The sequence below is a fragment of the Serinus canaria genome, chromosome 2, assembly GCF_022539315.1.
Source record: "Serinus canaria isolate serCan28SL12 chromosome 2, serCan2020, whole genome shotgun sequence".
Lineage (NCBI taxonomy): Eukaryota > Metazoa > Chordata > Aves > Passeriformes > Fringillidae > Serinus > Serinus canaria.
The window spans coordinates 99,242,392-99,263,080 of record NC_066315.1 but is presented as its reverse complement, the minus strand read 5'-3'; the positions used below and the strand labels follow the sequence as shown (position 1 = coordinate 99,263,080).

The 20,689-nt window shown below is 39.7% G+C and overlaps 1 protein-coding gene across 1 annotated transcript in view; it reads right to left on the bottom strand.

The window, feature by feature from the left end:
* Window positions 1-20,689, bottom strand: part of SPIRE1 (spire type actin nucleation factor 1) — a 132,588-nt gene that overhangs the window by 60,099 nt on the left and 51,800 nt on the right. Inside the window, exon 3 of the mRNA XM_030227158.2 lies at window positions 16,963-17,196. Coding sequence (XP_030083018.2) covers window positions 16,963-17,196 — 234 coding nt within the window. The remainder of the gene's footprint in view (window positions 1-16,962; window positions 17,197-20,689) is intronic.

The following is a 20,689-nucleotide window of genomic DNA, read 5'->3' as shown; positions in this document are numbered from 1 at the left end:
CCAATTGCATTGAAGTGCTGAGCACCATGACTCATTTTCTTTCTTAAAATCTTAACACTACACAACTATTTGATGAGTCTTAACTACTTTTCCATGCTATTAGACTGAATTTAAGCAGTGATGAGAATCTTGATAAAATTTCAACAGATGGCAACTGCAAGACTAACACCCCACTGAACAGTCTCACCTATAAACTTGAACCTTACCCAACAACAGACAATTAAAGGTGAAGATAATTTGTAATCTGTTACATTTATATGATACCATCTTTAGGTAAATGAGTCTTACAAATATTTAACATAATTACAAACACTTTTGAAAGTACTTAAAACTTACACTGGTGTCAGGAAGAGAAAAGCAAACTCCACTATATGTTACTTGCTACATCTTGATTTTTAAGCCAAATCCTGTATTTTTCATGCTCAGTGAGCCCTATTCTCACTCTATTAGCTTTCTAAAAATGAAGGAAGACCACGACTATCAAAACAGACTTTAAATGAAAGTCAACCTATGTTTTTATGAGACAATGATTATTTCCACTGGACATTTTGATATTAAATTTTCAATGACTGAATAATTTTATGTGCTAGTGCAGACTTCTTGACAAAGTTGCACTTGTATAAATTCTCATTTCTTCTTGAAAGCCATTAGGGTATTTTTACCCCTCAAATACAGCTGTTTCTGGACTATGTGTTAAGTGTATTGTTACACTGTCTTTACACAGTGGACTAACAACATCCTGTTTCTCAAAGAAACTTGTCTCAAAAGAGCCAATTAAGTGCAAACCAATTCTGCATTCTCTCTTAGTTTCAGAGAAACTGTGCTCTGTTGTTTCTTAGCAGAATAATGGAGGAATTAATAATATAAATATGCAGTAATCTGAATTTGCTAGCTCTCCTTCTTTGACTATTCAGTGGAACATCAATGGGATTATTCATGGGCAAGGGAGAAAACCTACTATTTCTGGGGTTTTTTTGCATGAAATGTCAATCCCTGCAACATATAGCAAAACCACTAGGTAGCCTGTCAGCAACGATGCTTTCTAAAGCTCTCTGCTTCACAGGTAGACAACAGCTTACTGCAACTCTCAGCTGTACCACTCACACCTGCATTTCATGCCAGAGCAGCAGAGTGAAGGATGAGGCGGAGGCATCTGGGTAAAAAAAACAGCTTCAAAAGCAGAGCAGAGGCATAGATGGGAAAACATGATAAAACTGGATAATTAAAGGAGAAGGGGAGTGGCTGTGCAAATTCACAGGGCTACCTGTAGTTATTTAGCTAAGAGCCTATTAAGCTGTGGAACCACCCTTCACATTATTAAATAACTTAGACCTGAACAACTGCTAGCAAAGAGCTGCACCCTTGTAAAGCTATTTTGTATGTTTGTCTGCCATGCTGCTCAGGCCCTCCTTAGGGCTGGAGGGTGCCTTCTCCTACTCCTGAATTACTGCTTCTGTTCAGGAGAAGAGGGGAGAGTTGGTTTTTACCAGGATGCATGGCACATACAGCAGAGAATGAGGGCAGGACGGATGCCCTTCTTTCTTCCCCTCTCCCCAAGCCCCCACACAAGCAGATAAAGCAGTGATTACACCCAGGCTGCTGCTTGGAAAAAAAACCAACAGAGAATCTCAGGAAAAACAGCAGAAAATAGTGAATTTTTTAAAACAGTTTAAATGAAAAAACAATTTTAACAAAAGGTACCATAAAGTTCTGGGGAATGACCCCCAAATCAGAAACCAAATCAAACCAGAGACACATGTAGAAAAGGAAGGGGAGAATACTGCAGAAGAGAGGCTGCATCTCTCAGCTTTTGAATAATGCCCATCAATCTCATCACTACACAGTTCAGATGTTGGTATACATTCTAATTGAGAGACAATATATTAATGTAAGGCAGTTTATTCATGAGCCACTTAAAATCCAATTAAAATATATCAACTGAAATAAAAACATGCACTTTCCTTGGCAGCAATTTGCAGTTCACATACAAAGATTTAAAGTGTATGTGTGTGTGGGAAGCTTGTTTGTTTTTATGTAAAGTGCTGAAACTTCTCTCAGTAGGCATAATAATAATAATAATTTGCTTTCATGTTTTGTCCTGAAGCATGACTTTTTTATTCCTATCCAAAAAACAGCTTTCCAGCCACATAACCAAATATACAGCATGACAAAGCATAACAAGCTTTCAAACTTCACTCCCAATGAAAAAATCAAGTAACTTCTAGCCAGTTTCATTTTGCTTCCTTTAGACCTCAGCTTATGAAAAGCTTTTCTACTCCTTCATGTATGCCTACTCCTTATTTGTACTACCTTTGTCAGGGAAACCAGGTCTTGGAACCCTGATTGCATAAAAAAAGCCTACAGAAAAATTCTTTCTCTTCTTCTTCCTCCAGGCAAGTATGCTGAACACTTTTCTCTTAAAATTTATAGCCACTGAATCTACATTGCAATTGTCTTATCAAGCATATCAGTTACATAAATGTGAAACGTGCCACTCTAAGATAGGTATGAACAAAATTATTTAACCCACAATTTATTGATTAAATTGATTAAGTAATTTTGATTCAAATATATATCATTGATTACTCAAAAAGAATAGATATCAAATAAAGCAGAACTTTAAAGTGTTTTAAAGTGTTATTTTCTCCTCAGTTCCCTCTGTTTGTAGTGGTGGTGCCCTTTTTTGTCCTTTTCCTCACACACACTTCATTCCTGGAAATTGTCTCCAGTATGGTAATTACTAGAAATTGAATTACCTGGAGCCAATGGCTCTGAAATGCTCCCTGAACATAGGTGGGATTCACCACCTGTAGGGACTGCAGATGGTGTTTATACTGCCCTGGATGCTCAGAGGCTTGAGGCAAAGACAACTCTGCTGCTTCACTTTGCCTCCACACGTTTCTTGCCATTGGCAGCAGCAGGAGTAAAAGCATTTTACCACTTTGTCACTGCATTTTTACCATTCTGTCAAGAATTCAAGGCCAGCTCATGTACCCCAAAGTGTGCTGAGTCTGCACTGTGGGGACTGTAGCTGTGCTGTTGGGGCTCTCTCACAGCCTTGCAGTCCATGCCCACACATATTCTTTCTCCCTTGTGATATTAGGAATTACAAATTTTATTTTTGTCAGTGCAGCTGAGGTCAATGCAAAGCCCAGTGGGCTGGTCAGGAATGTTTTTTAATTTGGAAAATAAAAAATTCTGGATCAAAGCCATTGCTGACCAAATCCCATATGATGCTACAGGATATCTTTCCCTGATCTGTTGGTCCATTTGCACTTCTCTCTGCTCAAAGGATCTTGGTCTCCATGTGGACATTTAGGATGGACAGCTGTAGTGAATTATTAAGCATCTTGGTTTTCTTGAATTAAGCATTGATGGTTTTCTTGAAGTCTTAGGTGCTGAACTCATAGGAATATATACGAAATATAACCTTCACTACTTCTAATTAAGAGATTGTGAAGATTCTAGCACATTTTAAAGGATGCAATCTTAAAATATATCAGTTTCCTCACATCATGACTGCTTGGAGGGGAGAGCAATGAGTCTCTGCTTCCAAAACAGATGAACGACACAGACCTCAAGACAAGATGGGAATCCAAAGATGGAGAACAAGAGAGATGGTCTCTTGCTAATAATAAAGTGAATGCAAGAATATTTATTCCTCTTCCTGTTGGGCTTGGCTGTTCTTCCTAACAGTTATCTTGTTTATTTCAAAATATGCCACTTATAGAAGTAGGGCAACCCATGCACCTGGGCCAATCTCTGACTGTACAAGCACAGTTTGTTTTATTTTCAAATAAACTTCCCTGTACTTTCAAATGCTGAGCATTCTTTTGGAAATGAATTTACTTGCAAACTCAGAAAAAGATGCATTGGAAAACATATACATAGTTTAAAGTATTTGAAGAATCTTTCCAACCTTTATTACCTTGCTTTTAATTAGCATAAAATAATTTTGCACTTTAGGTTATTTCAACCATATCAGACTAGTCTTACCATTCTTATCTGAGAAGGAACCTTGTAAAAATAAGTATGTTCCTCACTAAAAGGGATGTGGCCCTCAACAGAGAATAGTTAATGGAAAAAAAACAGAAAAAAAAAAAAAAACCAAAAACAAACCCCCACACACACACCACAACCCAGCTACCAGCCATCTCTTCATCAAAATCTTGTTATCTGAAGGGAAAAAGAAAAAATGGAGGTAGGCAAACCATTTTTCTAATTCTCCAGTCAAGGCTGCATGACTGTTTTGTTTTCAAACACAGCCCTAAAAATAATTAAACAATTTTGTGCCAAGTACTCCAAGGACCTGCACCATGGGTAATTATTTACCTGTTCTCACTTACACATCATGAAAGATATATCTCTACAAGTCAGGCAGGAACTCCCAGCTCAGTTCTTCAACTTCAAAGCTACCTTTAAAACCCCTGGCACTTGCAGAGGCATCTACTACATGTCCACTGAAATTGATGCTTTTACATGATAAGTCTATCAATGCCTTATAAAGCAGAAATATAAAGGGAATTTTATCTCTGGAAGGCAATTAATACTCTAGTGGCCTCAGTCCAGAGAGAGTAAGGTTATCAAAGGGGTGATCATGGTAGAGCACTCTCCTGCATGTACTCAAAGACCAATTGTTACTCTTGGACAACTCTTTTCTATACTACCATTTTTCATAATAAAACCACTTTTGAAGGCTGAGAGTCAGAGCAGTTATATTTCTAAAAACCAGGACTTAGAGCAAAGTACAGTAACTGGAAATGCAAGTATATACATCTATTTCAGATATTGCTGCCTTCAGAAAGATGAAAGGCAGTTTAACATCAATTTCATACTAAACTTTATAGCAATGGATAAAGGGACATAGCTAAGACTTTGGCAAAGTGCCTCAGATGGAGTTAGTCAACAGCTCTGAACCAAATTTCAGATGTACCCTCACATCTACCAAAAGTCTGGTGTAAAACTGATGAGTGTTAAAGCTCACAGATTGTTCTGTCAGCAAAGAAATCTTAAAACATCATTATCTTGTCAAAAAGCCCAAAACTATTTCTACAGGGCTTTTTGCCAGTATCCTGAAGTACACATCAGTGTCCCACAAGAAAGACAGCTTCAAGAGGAATCTGGGGGAGGCAGGGAAGGCAAGGGGGGATCAGTTCCCTCAAACTGCATGACACCAGCAAGGAACTGCAGAGAAACCACTCTGCTTGCAGCACCTTCATTAAAAGGCCTAGATAGCTGCCAAATTACCTTCAAAGAGAGGTTATCTTTATCTGCCAGAGTGGTAAAGAAAATTAATAATCCTTTTATTGTGGTAGGCACGTAAGACAAAAGAGGTTTGTGGGGGGTGTCTAGGTATCTTGCTGGTTATCTCCCCTCAGCTGCTGGCTGCCCTGCACCCAGGCACAAGCAATACCTGCCCAGAGATTACAAACCTCCTGAGTTTCACCTTCAGCAAGTGTCCTGAACACAACAGAAACACCCGTCCTGTTCTACCTGCTCGCTTGACCAGAGAGCCAGGCTGAGGGCAGGTGGGTGCCATCCATCCCCTGTCCACCAGGAAGGAGCAGGGATGTTCCCTCTCTCCCTTTCCAAGGTAGAAAAGTAAGCCCAACTCAGTGTTCTGAGGTAAGATTTTCTGGTTTTTAAAGGTTTCTGGTACAGGCAGATTTCAGCACTTCTCCTGAAGGTGACAGCATGAAGCCAAGTGTCTCTGGCAACCAGACTGCACTGGAAAGTCCCCAGCAAAGTGCCTTGGCTCCAAACACAGTAGGCACCATTACCAGGACAAGGAATTGCAATAAGCATCCTCCTTTGCTCACCAGCACACTCAAATGTGAAAGGGACTGACATCACCCTTTTAAAGGAGCACAGTGGTTACTTTCAAAGTAAAGCTGACCACATGTTGACCTCCAGTTACACTGCCCCACATGAAAAACCAGGACAACTGAAGACACCAAATGACATCACTTTAATTAATGAAACCTGTCTATCAACATAATTCACTTAAACACTTGTCACGTTCAAAGCTGCTTTAAAATTACTTTGAAGGGATTTATGCGAACTGTCCCCAGCTTTTTTCATCAAGCTAAGGTCCAAGAATCCCTTCACTTTCTCTATGGGTTTATAAGAAATTTAGCACAAGGGCAAACACAAGGACAAAATTAACTCCCTGAGTATTTTTATTTCCAAATGTGTGTTGCCCAGAAAACATATTCCTTTTTTTTTTTTTTTACCTCTGAACCATTAAAAATAGTTCTAAGTGCGACATGCTGCTTCTGTCCAGACATGAAAAGACTTCATAAATCTTGCTAATACTGGCCTGAACTTCAGGGTTTTTCATATTTTTTGTAATATCACATGCTACCACAGAAGATTTCTTTAAAAACAAGCCCTATAGCTCACTTTCTTCACTTAACACTGTCATGTTTTTAAACATCATCTTATAATTTTGCCTTTCCAAAAGGTGGATTGAGGATAGTGATATCTTACATCTACCTATGTAAGTGACTGTACAAAATACATTATTATGGGGGCTTGTTTCATACAGTATGTATGTATGTATAACAGACTGGTAGGTGTGAATTGATTAGAAGAGTCCAGTTCATAAAGAGATTTGGCCTCAAGAGAATTTGCCGATTTAAAGCAAGTGTTGGTCTTAATGCTCACATCAAGAAATCTTGGCATGCCAAAACCAAAAAACAAATGCAATTCCTCATTAGGACCTTCTTGTCCCAACTCCAAGCCTGCTTTGACCTTAGAGAGGGCAAAAAACCCCAAACCTAGCCAACTTGCTCCAAAAACCCCAACCATACAACTCTCTTTTGCCTTAAATCACCCAAAGTATCACGTTCTTCCCTGCCAACATGAGTGCCATAACTACAAAACAAATGCCTGGTTTTTCTAGTGTTTAAAATCAAGTTTCTAGCCTCTTTCTCTGAGATAAATAGATAAATAATATCAAAACAAAGGGGTTTGTTCTCTCTTCAGTGCAGAGGCAATAACATGCCTGTTTTCCATTCACCCAAGCTTCCGAAAAGAATCTTCCTGGTGCCTTCTTTACAGCCTTCACACAAAGGCAGCCAGAGCAGCATGTGAAGCTCTGCCACTGCGTGCAGCTGCCTGCCCTTAGCACAATCCCTGAGCTCTCTGTCCTTGTCAATCCCTCAGCTACGGAGTCCTCCTGAGAGTGTTTAGTTTGGGTCTCCAACAACAGCTACTCGTGGCTGCTACTCAGTGCTGCTGGTTTGCTTTTGCCTCCTCACATAAAATCCCTGAATTGCCATGCCTGCTATCTTTCTATAGCATCCAGGCTGCCCTACACCTTCCCTTCAGTAAAAGCTCTGCCAAGCTCAGTAGATTCGAAGAATTCATCTCTTGAGACCACTTGATTCAGTTGCAGGGTAGTGTGAGTTATTTGAAAGCCTGCTAGGTTAAAGCATTCAAATCATTCTCCACAATTCTGCATACCCAGCCCACGTATGAAGAAGCTCTGGAATGCATGGCCCAAAGTTTGCAGTGAGGCAAACCTGAAACTACATGAGAAGTGCCCTGAAGCCACCACCCAGAAGAATACTGCTTTTCCCATTCTGTTATTTTATTAAAAATATTCACAAATCAATCACTTAAAACACCCTCAGGGCCATACATCCTGCAGACAATAATCTTCTGAAAGCTACCTCTCAGGAGTGCTTCAGTTACAATACTATTTAAGGATGTTGGAAGCAAATGTTTTAAACAAAAACCTACTGTAAAAACCTTTTACTAAGAAATGCAAAACATGCTCTGTCTTCAGACCAATCTTTGGGATAAATATGATATCCTGCCTTTTAGATGTGCATCTTCAGGGGTCAGCACAATCTAGCAGACACTGTTTATTTTTTTGTATCAAATGGCCTTATCTCACTTCAATATTTTTCTAAAATACAGCATGCAACAGTATCCTAAGCAAAAGGGAGCAGAAAATGTGTAACGGGAGCACAGTAGTCAAGAGCATACTAAAAAAAATCACATAGATAAAAGAGAGGGATTATTATTTTTTACAATTAATGGTACTTTTAAATCAATTCTATGACCTTTCCTCCAAATGTTTAATTTCTTTTTATACTGTTACTGGCACTGAAATAAATGTGTCAAAAGAAATTTTGCCGCAAGCCCAAGGCTCCCTCTTGAATAATTCAAAAGCAAGAAGATCACAGTGGCTTAATTAAAGGGCCCTCCCTCAGTTTCTTTATTTTTCCCATGTTGCTGTTACAGGACAATATGCCTCTGTAAGGAGTTAAGCAACTTTGTAGCATCTATGCTGCTTCTATTTTCTTTGCCAATGCAATTATACCATTATAAGTGACTCTGGACTAGCAATATTGACATCTGAAATGCACAGTTTTTTACTTTTGCAAAATGCACAGTTTTTTACATAGTTGCTATCATCAGGATAAACTGTGGCCACATTTCTCTTCAGAGAAAAGCAAGGCACAGTTCTTCCCCAGAATATTTCTGGGATTCACATCTTCTGAACCTCAGAGAAAGAAAACACAATTCTTATCATTTGCTGGGCCTGTGTTTGTGCAAAGTAGAACACAACATGGAAATTATTTACCCAAAGTCATAGTGGTTTGTTTCCTTGGCCTATCAGGGCCAAGAGTGTGTTTGTGTTGAGACTGTGGGCTGACAGTCACGAAATTCAATGCAGTGTAAGCAGTTGTGTGCAAAGTCAAATACTTAGCAAATTCAGTTTTAGATGTATAGAATAATATAGTAAAATAAAGTAATTAATTAGCCTTCTGATATCCATGGAGTCAAATACATAATTCTCTCCCCTCATCGGGGCCATCACAATACTGCAATAATAAACTTAGCACACTCATATTCAGTGATTTCCTTCCCGGCAAGAACTAGAAAAGGCAAAACTTCCACAGCCACTTTTCCTCTTAACCTCTCTCCTGAACAGGCTGATGGATTGTGAGGCTCTAACACTTCAGAGAAGTTAGGGACTCCCCAATTTATAGAGGACCAGCACTCATACACTCTGCCATTGGACCTTTTCTTTCACCCTGGATGGAGTAACATATTTTTTCCCAGCTAAATCAGGGAGATTAATTGAGAAGTTCTCCTCCACCCCACAAGTCCTGCTTCTCTCATGCCTGTAGAGCACTAGAGCTACAAGAACACCCACAGTGCCTATTTCAAATGAGCTGCAGATGCCCAACATAAAAACTGCAGAGATTAGTTTATCTGCTGTTTTGAGCACAGTCAATGAGTGCAGTGACTGGGGACCTGCAGCACATAATACTACATGTAAGAGAAAACTGCCCATCAGTTTTGCTTGTCACCATTAGTTTACCTGTCTGCTGAAACATGTATCCCACACATGATGTAAATAATACAGGGGGTCCTGGGAAGCTACACTGGAAATTCCTCCTGGGTTATCCCCTGTGGGATGCTGGCATTACGTGGAATATAAATCAAACACTTGCACCTTACAGGCACAGCAGAAGATGTCATGTGAGCCTGTTTAAGAATGGACTTTACTTTTAAAATAGCTAAAAGAGCCTGCAGGGATAAAAAGCCACCAGCAACACCACAAACATCCAAGCCTGCATGGGTAGAAAGGACTCTGACAAGATGAACCTTCACCAAATCCTAACTTAAGCTGCTGTCCTGGGTAATTTTTCTGAACAGATCTACTGCCTTTACCAGGCTGACAGCGAATCTGAAAAACCCATCACAGCCTTCTGTGCACTTATCAGTTTTAACACCTGGAGAAGAGGGGAGGTGAACAGTTGGAGAGGGAGACTCAGGCAGATCCCTCCAGCTTTGGCCAGGTCAGGCAGCGCTGCTCTGCTGAGTGCTGCAGTTAATCTGCAGGGCAGAGAAGATATGGGTCCTTTTTGTAATTGTGGCTCTGCTCTTTCCCTACTTTGTTTTGGGTCTCTACAGCTTTACTCTGTTAATTGATCATCACTCTGATTTCCAGTCATTACTTAGAACTTCAAATTAATCTGATCAAACAGAACACACCTTGTGAAAGTAAACACTCATTGATCTCCTTTAGTCTCCAGGGTATATTTTAGGCAGTGCAGGCTCACACAGATTCTTTGATACTTCAGATGTATTATTTCTTACAGAATGCTTTGCACATTTTCAAACTTGTATTTTTTATGGGATAACTGGAGATCTGTCATGACAAATTCTGCCTTTTATGCATTATGGGCCACTATTACCACCAAAGAATCCTTCCACCTGCACTAAAATATGGAACTTTATTTTTACCCTTGTATAAATTATTTAGAATAATTACAGCATAAAAAAGACAGAGAGAAAAAGTCCCTGCCCTACTTGCCTCTTTTAGATGTATAAGGGCCCACACACAAATTTCAGGTGTATTCTAACCTCCCCATAAAAATAATCTGAACACCCCATCTGTGTTTCCTGTTTTTGTTGGACAACTCCTTGGATTCCTCAGACTATTTTAGACCTTAGACAGGTTATACCAGTATAATTATGTGAATTATGGGTACAGGGTTTTTTAACCAGTGTAGATGTGCTACTGTGAGCCATAAATCATTGCAGGAAAAGTCATTTGGTTTGTCTCCCAGCCTGGAGTAAGACACTCCAATCTATCTAAGCCCCTACTGATGGAAGGAATGTTTCCAAGAACAATTAAAGCAAGGAAGACAAAAAGTTCTTCTTTTTAAATGGAAAGACCAAGGTCTTGAGGGACAACTTCTTGCAAATACAAGCCCTTCATATCAAAGCTCTATTATTATTGTTAAATACTTTTATTTTAATATCAGCAACATAGAGATATTGCTCATACAAAAACTCCAACATGCAGAGAGACACTCCTGTTTAATTTTGCACAGTCTGTCCTGAGCTCAGCTCTGTGGGACTTCCAGCAGGACTTCCAACACTGGCTCTGGCCATGACTCAGCCAAGAGCACTGTTAACTCTGCACCTGCACAATTGTGTTTGTAGATGAAGGAACTGATTAAAGAACAAAGGCAGACAAATAAACTTTTGGGATGCTTTGACAACACATAGGTGACAAAGGTCCCAGCAAAGGTGACAGCACAGACAAGAGAAACACACTGCGTTTTGAATGAATAGGATGCACAAGGCTTGCCTGGACAAGAGAAAAGCAGCAGGTTTACTGCATTTCTAAGATAACTCCAAGTTCTCTCAAAGCAGGGTGAAAGAATAAGAAAAGGCCAGTGGATGGGTCCTATTCAGCCAAGATCCATGTGTTCCTTTGCTCGTGCAATCTCAGTGATCGTTTTGTAGGAGTCCCAAAGGGAATGGCTGAGCACATGCTCACCTCCTGAGCATTGGAGATGAGCCCTGGTCCTCGTGACTTCGCTGCTGAGCTCAGAGCTCCCACTTCTGTCAATGCAGCAGAAAGAAAGGGTGACCAGGAGGTGTGCTGACACAAGCTGTCTACCTGGTCAGAGCAGCACCATGAAACTCCACCTCCAGAGGCCCACACTGCCCAGGGGCATCCCCCTGACATGTCCTGTAACTGCAGTGAGAGATGGGGCTGTGTTTACAAAGTCACTTTGGGAGATTCTGGGGGTCCTTTCTAGCTGACAGTCCCCAAAAAGTTAAACTGCAAAAAATGAAGGAGCCAAAGGAGAACCTGCCTTCCTCGGAACTTAAGAGGTACAAAAACTAGATGGCTGCACTTTCAGAGACCCAAGCAGATGGCACAGGAGGTTTCCCAATATTCCAAAGGGGGTCTCAGACAGCAGGTCCATGTGACTGAAGATCCACAAGTGGAATATGATAAATTTTTGTTCAAGCCAGCAAGTACTATGAGAAAAAAAGTGAAGAGAATTGAGGACTTCCAACCCACTGTAATTTCAATGCCTCTCCATGCACATGAGACAAAAGTCATGTTTTTCTAAAATGAGATCCACCAAGATAAAGACTAGCACATAAACATGTGAGTACAGGATTCAAGAGAAAGGAAAGGATCAGTGTTGTAGTTTTTGAGCATTTTCACAAATGGCCAACATTGCTGCATTCCTTTTTAATATAAAATGAATTGGCAACATCTGGGACTTACTTTACTATCTCAGTAAGTTTCCAAATCATCACCAGCTTTACACAGAGTTACAGCATGCACTGCAAGTTGCTTGTTTGGAAATAAAGCATAAATTTCAGGCTCAAAAATGCTTAAGCCAACCTAGCCTTAAACTGAATTATACTCAAAGAAAGCTGCACCTTACTAAGCTTGGACTAGACAAAATTATGGGCTTTTGAATTCCAGTAACATGAACTCTTTAACTGTCTGTCATAAACAAATACCCTGACTTGTTTTTAACTGCATTTTCTGGTTCCTCTCTGACAGGTTCCCATATTATAGTTGCATGGGGTCACAGCATCTATATGATAATAGTCCTCAGACTCAGAAGGGAGTCTCCAAAATACTTAGATCTAAATGTAGATCTTCTTATCCTGCCTATAATTACAGTGAGACAGGACATACTTTTCTTTTCCCCTATAATCCTACACATGCCATAGATGGTAGATCTCTTCTACTATCAGAGTACTTAAAATAAAACAGAGGCAGATCAATATCACCACTGTAAATTTCAGTTCCTTTCAGCTGAAAAGAGTCAGCCATATCCTTGAACTACCAAGATATATGAGTCACCTAGACATTCAAGTTTCTCATCTCATGACCACGCCAATGATTAAAAAAACTGAAATGGGAGAGGAGAAGTGTTTGAGGTTCAGAGAAACAATTTATTCTTCCTCTCTGCAAAGCACAAACATAATTTTCTACCAATAAAAATATTGCAAACTGCATCCTTGTTTACTTTTCTTATAGCAAGATAACCAATACTGACTATGCTGCTCTGAAAAAAAATTTCATGCAAATTAAGTCAGCATGGGGAGTTTCTATGTATGAGTTTTGTTTACTGTGGGACCTGGGCCACTTATTCACTTTTGTGAAGCAGCACTTGCATGACAATTAATTTTTGGTCAGAATTAACAAACACTGCTCCTGAACTTCTTACAAGCAATTAGGTAAGACCTGGGACCTGAAGCCATTGAGCAGCAGAGACCATCCACCTGTATTTGTGTCCTGGACAAGAAGGTGTGGCTCAGCTACAGATAAGGCTCCTGTTAAAAGCTGAGTTAACTTTTGGGATGAAAGGTGCACATAAGAAAGAGAAAGACACTGGTTCAGGAAGGGTGCTGCCTCCTTTATGTACCTCCTACAAGACCTGCAGAAAAAGGTAGCAAGGCAGTGACAAAGGTTAGTGTTGTGGCTGGCAGTCACAACTGACACCACCTCTACAACACCTCTGCTCTGCAGAAGGGCTGAAGTAAAGTCTGGTACTGGCAGTAGTGATTTGGCTACAGTGATGCTCAAACCTGGAGGAAATGACAGGCTAGGGTGGCAGTTCAGCCCAGCACAGAATAAAACCTGCTATCAAAGCCTTCTGAGGTTACCTTTACATCCAGAATTAGAAAGGGGTGTTGACCTAGAATGAAGTATAATACTGTAACTGGGTTTAGGGCTGGGGCTCAAGCCAGCAGATATTGATAAATCGCAGCTAGAAAGTGCCTCTGGGTTAACAGGAAGATGCTGTTGGTTTAAACCATCTGTCTGCAGAGATCTGTGGGATAAGGAGTGTGATAATGTTAAGATTAGGAGTGGAATTAGGGTTTGAGCATACTCTGGAAGAGGCTGATAAACTGCATCATCTTGTCTCAGTATCAGGGAGGGCCCCATGCTGTGATAAAGGTGCCACATGACAGGACTTCCCACACCCTTAGCAAGCCCTACACTACCCAGCATGCCAGGCCTTCCCTGTCTATTCTCTGTTGACCAAGGCTTCCCAAGGTGTATTTGTGCTGCCAACCTGTGTTCCTGATCCCTGGGATTACTGTGCCTTGTGTGCATGCAGAGCCAACCTGGCTCCCACATGTACAGATCTCCTGAACCACACAGCACAGTGTGTACACACAGTGGATGGGGTGGGGAGAGGGACTCAAACAAGGAAAGCATCTGTCTGAATATGTCCAGTCTTTGCTGTCTCTGTTTCTCCCTTCATTTGCAGCAGGGCTGGCAAATCAGAAATATATCAAAGACTAAAATCCTCTGGTAACCAATGTCTCCTCTATTCACAGATTCATTTTTAAAAACAGTAGGTCAAGTCTGGGCAGCAGGATAATCCTGCCAAGGAAATCAGATCTTAAATCAACCAAATATACCAAGAAGCAGCACAAAAGCTTGTCTGTGTCTTCCCCACTGGCTTTGCCAATGATAATCTTGGCAGTACTATTTAGCACTTACCCTTTTCCCAGTTCTTGGGAATCAGTGTTTGCCCTATTACTCAGCATTTTCCAGGCTAGGGGGAGGGTGCAGGATTGACCTTGCTTATTTCACATTACAGAAAAACCTGACACATACCTTAACTACCTCTGTGTTTTCATCACAAAATGTGCTCACCCAAGTTAGTGATTAATGGTGAAGAGTTCAGTTTTAGCAGCCAGACAAAGACAGTTTTTGGAGGAGGAACCATATAATCACTTTTCAAGGACAAAATAATTTCCAGACTGGAGACTACACAGTTAGAAACCTTAAAAATCAGTATTAGTAGCACACAGGCCATCACTACCATTTTGCAAGCTTGTGATGCAGAGAATGAAGGGGAGGCAAGAACAACAGTTCTCAATTCAACGAGCAAACTTGCTTCAGCATTCACTGCAAACTGTGGAGGAAAAAGCTTTGCAGTGAGTCTTGCCAAGAGGATCTTAAAATAATTGAACCTCATGGTCACAAGAGCACACATTACTGTTGTGAAACAGTCACTGGGTAAATAAGGGTGTAGCCTCTAACATTTTACCACTGCTGAGGGATGGGGGGGGTGGGGGGGAATAAGAGAAAGCCACATGCAGAAGATGGTCTGACCCCTAAAAAGGTATTAAGTCAAGAAAAAAAAGATCTTGCAAATCTGCACTCATGTCAAAACTATGGCAGAACAATGCTGCCATTCTAGTCCTCTCAATGCAGTAATAACACTGAGTAGGGAATAAAGGTAATTTGCAGAATTAGGCCTGCAGCACATAATTAAGGCAAAAATAACAACAGAAATAAAAGAGAATTCCAAGGGAGGTAGGAGTAAAAGTCAGGATGATGTACAAATGACAGCTGACCTTCAGTTTAATAAGATGAAGTCACAGAAGCAGTACATGTCCAGGTTGATATAAAACTATTTACAAAATATGATGAAGAAATAAAATGTAAGATGTTGATTTTAAAACACAGAAACAGGTAGATAGCTCAAATTAGTAGAGATATTACAAAGCCAAATGAACAGGATGCCATTCCATGGCCTTAACTGTTGAAACCTGTTGAATTTTCTTATTGCTTTTGATTTCAGGGATGTCTACACCAGTGTACCTAAAGGAGTTCAGCAAAGTTTTCCAAGTCTATCCTTTATTGTTTGCAGAAATCATGTAAAGAACTTGCAAAATAACCACTTCCACAAAGCCACGGTCTTCAGCTCTGTGTATACAAAGGTCTTGTCTGCCTCTGCACTAAGGGAAACTTTCACTTATCAACCTTATCAAAACATTTATCAAAAACTTCAGCTGTCACCAATTCACAGCATTTTGCCAAACTGAGGGAAAAGGAGGAATGTATCCCATCAATCTTCTACATTTCCTCTAGACTGTCTGGAGCAGCTTGCATGGGGGCTCAGCAGGGTGCAGCTGGCCCCCTCTGGGTGTCAGGGAGAGGCAGAGGGAGGAGAGAGCCAAGCACCTGCATGCAGCAACTCAGCAAGGCTGGCAGGGGCAGGGGCTTGAAGGGCAGAGCACTTCAGCCAGCCAGGACCTCCCCATCACAGTGAGCAAAAGAGCATTTCATTAATTTCTCCCTCTGGCCTCTGCTTCTCTGAGGGAGGGAGGAAAAACAAAGGCATTAAGCATTTATCATTACTTCTGAAGCAAGGAAGATGCAAAATCATCCTTAAGTTACTCCCTCTCCAGTTTCCTAAGAGTTTCTCTCTACTCTTAACACACCAGAAATGAAGGGTTTTAGTGGGGTCTTTTTCCTGATTGTCAATGTGTTCTGATTTGGGACATTCTTCTAGTCTCAACTTCCACCATGACACTTAATTTATGTGGTGCACTAAGCTCCTGGTCCTTAGATATGACTTGCATTTATGAAGAAGCACTATAAATTGCTCAGTCCTCTGGTAAAAGTTAGCATAATGTTTTCCAACCTGTATTAATATCAGATTATTTATAAGTTAAACCAATTACACTATTTTTTAACCACGCTTATTAATACCTCTGACTGTAATAAGAGCTCACTGGGCTCTAAAACATGCACACATTACTCTGTAGAAAACAGAAGGTAATACTTTTAAATGATTATTCACAGTCACCCAGATAACATTAAAGAACTTGTCACAATTAAAATTCATAAGCTATACTTCTGAATTTCACAACTCAGGTCAAGAACTGCAACCATAATGATCACCAGTGAAATGCTGTGTCCTGACTCACTCCATCCAAATAAGCTACTGGTACAAAAGCACTGCTGTGCTTCAGGAGGGGAGGGTGGCAAGTGAAGGAACTGATAAGAAATAATTACCCTAATAACCTGCTAATGAAAAGGTGAATTAATTGAAACACACCATGAAGGATCCAAGAGTACACAAAGTAATTCAACAGCTGTTTACACTGGAAGGCTGACTATCCAGTGCAGGGATTAAATCAGATTGTGTTACTAATGGCACATCCAATGCTAAAGTTGATAATGGATTTTCTGTTGCCTAATGTCAAACTTGAAATAATGCTGCATGTCATTTTCACAAACAAACCTTACAAATGGACCAGGGAAATCAGAAAATGACACAGCGAGTATCACACAGAATAATAACACAGAAAACAGAGCTTTCTCATTGACAGAACTATCATATAAACTGCCCATTACTGTACCTTCATGACATCTTTATAGGAGTGAATGGCCTCAACTTCTTCTTTGTCATCATCGTCATCCTCCACTCCTTCATCCAGAGCATCATATCCTTCATCCCTACTCCCATCTGTTTCTGTGGCATTAGTCATGTAGTCAATAAGCTGCTCCAGTGGAGGACTTAATTCCCTCTCTTCATTTTCCTTCAAACCATAGTCCAGAGCTTTATATATAATAATCCCTAGTGATTCAATAACCTGCAAAAACAAAACAGAAATATATATTAATGCCATTTACATGAACGAAGAGGTCAAGTGAGGAACAACCTTTTCTGGGGTTTGTATAACGAACCCAGCAACTGAGAGGGCAACAACCACCAAAATCTTAGAGAAAAATGATCTGCTAATACCTATAGTAGCACTTGAGTAAGCACTTAAGTAATCCAGCATAGAACAAGCAAGAGCAGCTCATACCACATACCTACAACTTTCTTATTTCAATATTTGAAATAAAAATTCATAGTTTAAAAACAAAGCAGGACCTTTTAAGATTATTTTTCCTTCTGATACTTCAAACCTCAAAGTAACATTACTCTACTTTGTAAGACTATATTGTGCACACATAATCTCTTTTTGTGGGGCAGGTAGGAAGAAATTCAAAGAAAGAATAAACTAACATGAGATGCCCTCTTCTTCTCACAGCTTAATGACACTTGGAAACTGCCCTTCAGTTTGTGGCTCTTCATTGACCTGAGAGGTGTCTGGACACATCCGTGGATGTCCCAGCATTACTCACTGAGCACTGGGACAGCAGCCCACAAGAACTCCTTTGCCTGTTGCACGGCTGTGGAGGCACACATTTGCCACTGAAACTGCCAACAACTGTATTCCATAGTGATGAGTCCTACCTCAGTTTTTCATTGAATTGAGGTTTCTTATTTGTGTCCTGTCAAGAGCAAAGCAAACCAATGACCTCTTACTCAGTGTGAGCTAGGAAAAGATTGTCATGAACATCCCACAATGATGAATGCACATTTTCTCTCTTGACATTAGTTATTTTCCTTATGAGCAATATCAAAGCCTCTGGGATTTTAAAGATGTAAATAGATGGCATTTCAAACTGAGGAGTTTGAAAATGGGTATTAATGAAGAGGGAAGGGAAAATGGGATTGCAATAGTAAACCACAAGAAGGTAATATCACTGCTGGGAGATCCTTGTCTGACAACGGAAGTAGGACTGGAGTTATTGCATGTAATCTCTGATCTTCCTTGTGTGTTGGGATAGATAGCATGTCACACAAATCAGCAGACTCCAGTGTAGGAGTAGTTGGCACAGCAGCAACTTTAATAACAGGAGCATTTCTAAATATACCAAACCTTGTCATCAAATGACATTTTCTCTAATCTGCCTTTCGGTACGATCCTGGTCGACACACTTTTTACTGCAGAGTTTTGAAATTCTTTTTCAGGAAATAGGACAACACAAAGGGATTCTCAAAACATTAAACTTTACTCTAGCTGCTTATTTATTTCAGCACAACAAAGTATTTTTGGTCTGAGAGGCTGCAGGTTAGCAAAGACTTAAAATCGTTTCCCATTACTTTATCTAGACAGACGATTTAATGATTGCTGTAGTCTGACAGCTTTACCCTTGTGTACTTCATTCCTCTGTTGGGATTACTTTGCAGAGCAAATTCACTTTGCAAGACAGTGGCTAATAAACAAAAAACAAATTAAAAACCCAATATATAAACCACTTTATTTTATAATTTATTTCCAATAATTTTGTTAACTTAGTTCAATAAAACATTTTTGGACATGCTAAAACCTTGAAATGTGTTTAAACATATTTATTTTAACATGCAGCTAGGGAAAGTGATTAGGCAAATTAGTGAAGAGGAAAAACCTGTATGTGTTTTTTGAGTTCAAAGAACAGCTTCAGTCTTGGGGAGTGCTATTGAGACAGGAAAGTATGTCAGGGAAGCATCACTGCTTTCTTGCTCAGCTCTCGTACCCTTCCCCTGACTTCTGCCATGACTACTTTGGAGAGAGAACACTGCACCATACAGACCTTAAAAAAGCTCTAAAAGATTAAACTTATATTTGTAGTATACCTTGCTCACTTCTTAAGGAAACTGTTTAGCAGTAACTGTCTTGTAAAACTTGTATTGTTAAAAAAAATAAACTGAAAATGTGGAATCACACAGGGTAAAATATATTCATTCCAATGGTAGACATGTGTCTGAGTACAATCCCAACATCCACCCCTTCAGCAACTGAAAGGGAACAAAAAGAGCTGAAATGAAAATAAAGGATAACTGGATAATCACTTTGATACTTTGAGCGCCTGGGAATAAACACAAAGTGAATATGTTCTAGCTTTAATAAAAAGTACATTTGAAAGGGCTTAGCATCCATGAAGACTGAAATGTCTAGATCAGATGCAAAGAAAATTATGTCTTGTGCCACACAGTGATGGCTGCTGAACACAGCTTCTGGATTTTGCTACCAAAACTTCCAAAAAAAAATAGAAGAGGGAGTGGATAAAAAAAGTGCATTCTCTCTGCCTTCTTCTGTTTGGGAAGAGGATTAAGGCATTCAAAAGCACCATGGCTATAACTGGATGACAGCTGCTGCTTCCTTTGATGTATCAGCAGTGGGGTTTCTGCAGACCAGTAAATATGGTTTGTGTGTTTTTATGTGCTATGAACACATTTCATAATGCATGCAAAGCTGACACAAGATGAAAGCCTATAACAGCACCAAGTCAGAGCTGTAGTTCAGTCCCTCAGCTCCTTAGTTAGGACACGTGATCAAAACCATATTTACTCCTTGTCTGTATCACAGATTCTTCTTGCTGAAAGACAAAGCAGCAAACAACTTAACTAAGTAACTTTGCTTTGGCTTGCATTGAAACTGAAACCTTCAGTGCTGTCAGGAGTATCAGTTTACCAAGGATCCTGCAAACCACTCAATTGCCATACAACTATCAAACAAAAGTCACGGAATTGTCAATGCTTCTTCCCATGAATAAAGCTACTAAGGCAACTTCATACAAATAAAATTTTTAGGTCTATTTAACTGGAAGCAAAATATACAAGTCAACTGATTGCTGCTTCAGCGCATGAGTGCTGTCACTTTTCCTGTAATACAAATCAAATACAAACAAAACAAAAAAACAAACAAAAAAAAAAAATCTTTTCACAGCTAATTGGGTGAATTGAGAAATAAGAGGGATTTTTGAGTTGGATAATCAGGGACTGTTATTTTTAAAAAATTTTTTAAAGCATAAATTATTTACAAAGAAATCACAGGTTCTAAACTCTACTGTTGGCCAATTTAACAGAAAATAAAAACCTCTGGCACCTAGCAAGTGACAAGCACTGATATAGTCTTCAATTAGATGTGAAAACAGAGATATATTAAGGAAAACAAGGGTAAAAATGGATGTAGTAAAGCTTTTTTAAACCACATAAAGTTGCACATTTACACCCCAAAACAACTACATAACACTCAAATAAGTGTCATCACTAACAGTAAATAATGCTGCTCAACTCAGTTAAAAAAACAAAACAGAACACCTGAAATACCTTGAAATTTAGAACACATTTACTCCTGATTGATTTAAATTTCAGCAAAGACCTGACCTCTGGAAATCAATCAGTGGATAAATAAATTTTAAAAATAAGCAAGGAAGCCTGTATTATGAAGCTTTATACCTTCTCATCAAGTTCTTTGCAAAGTCATGGCT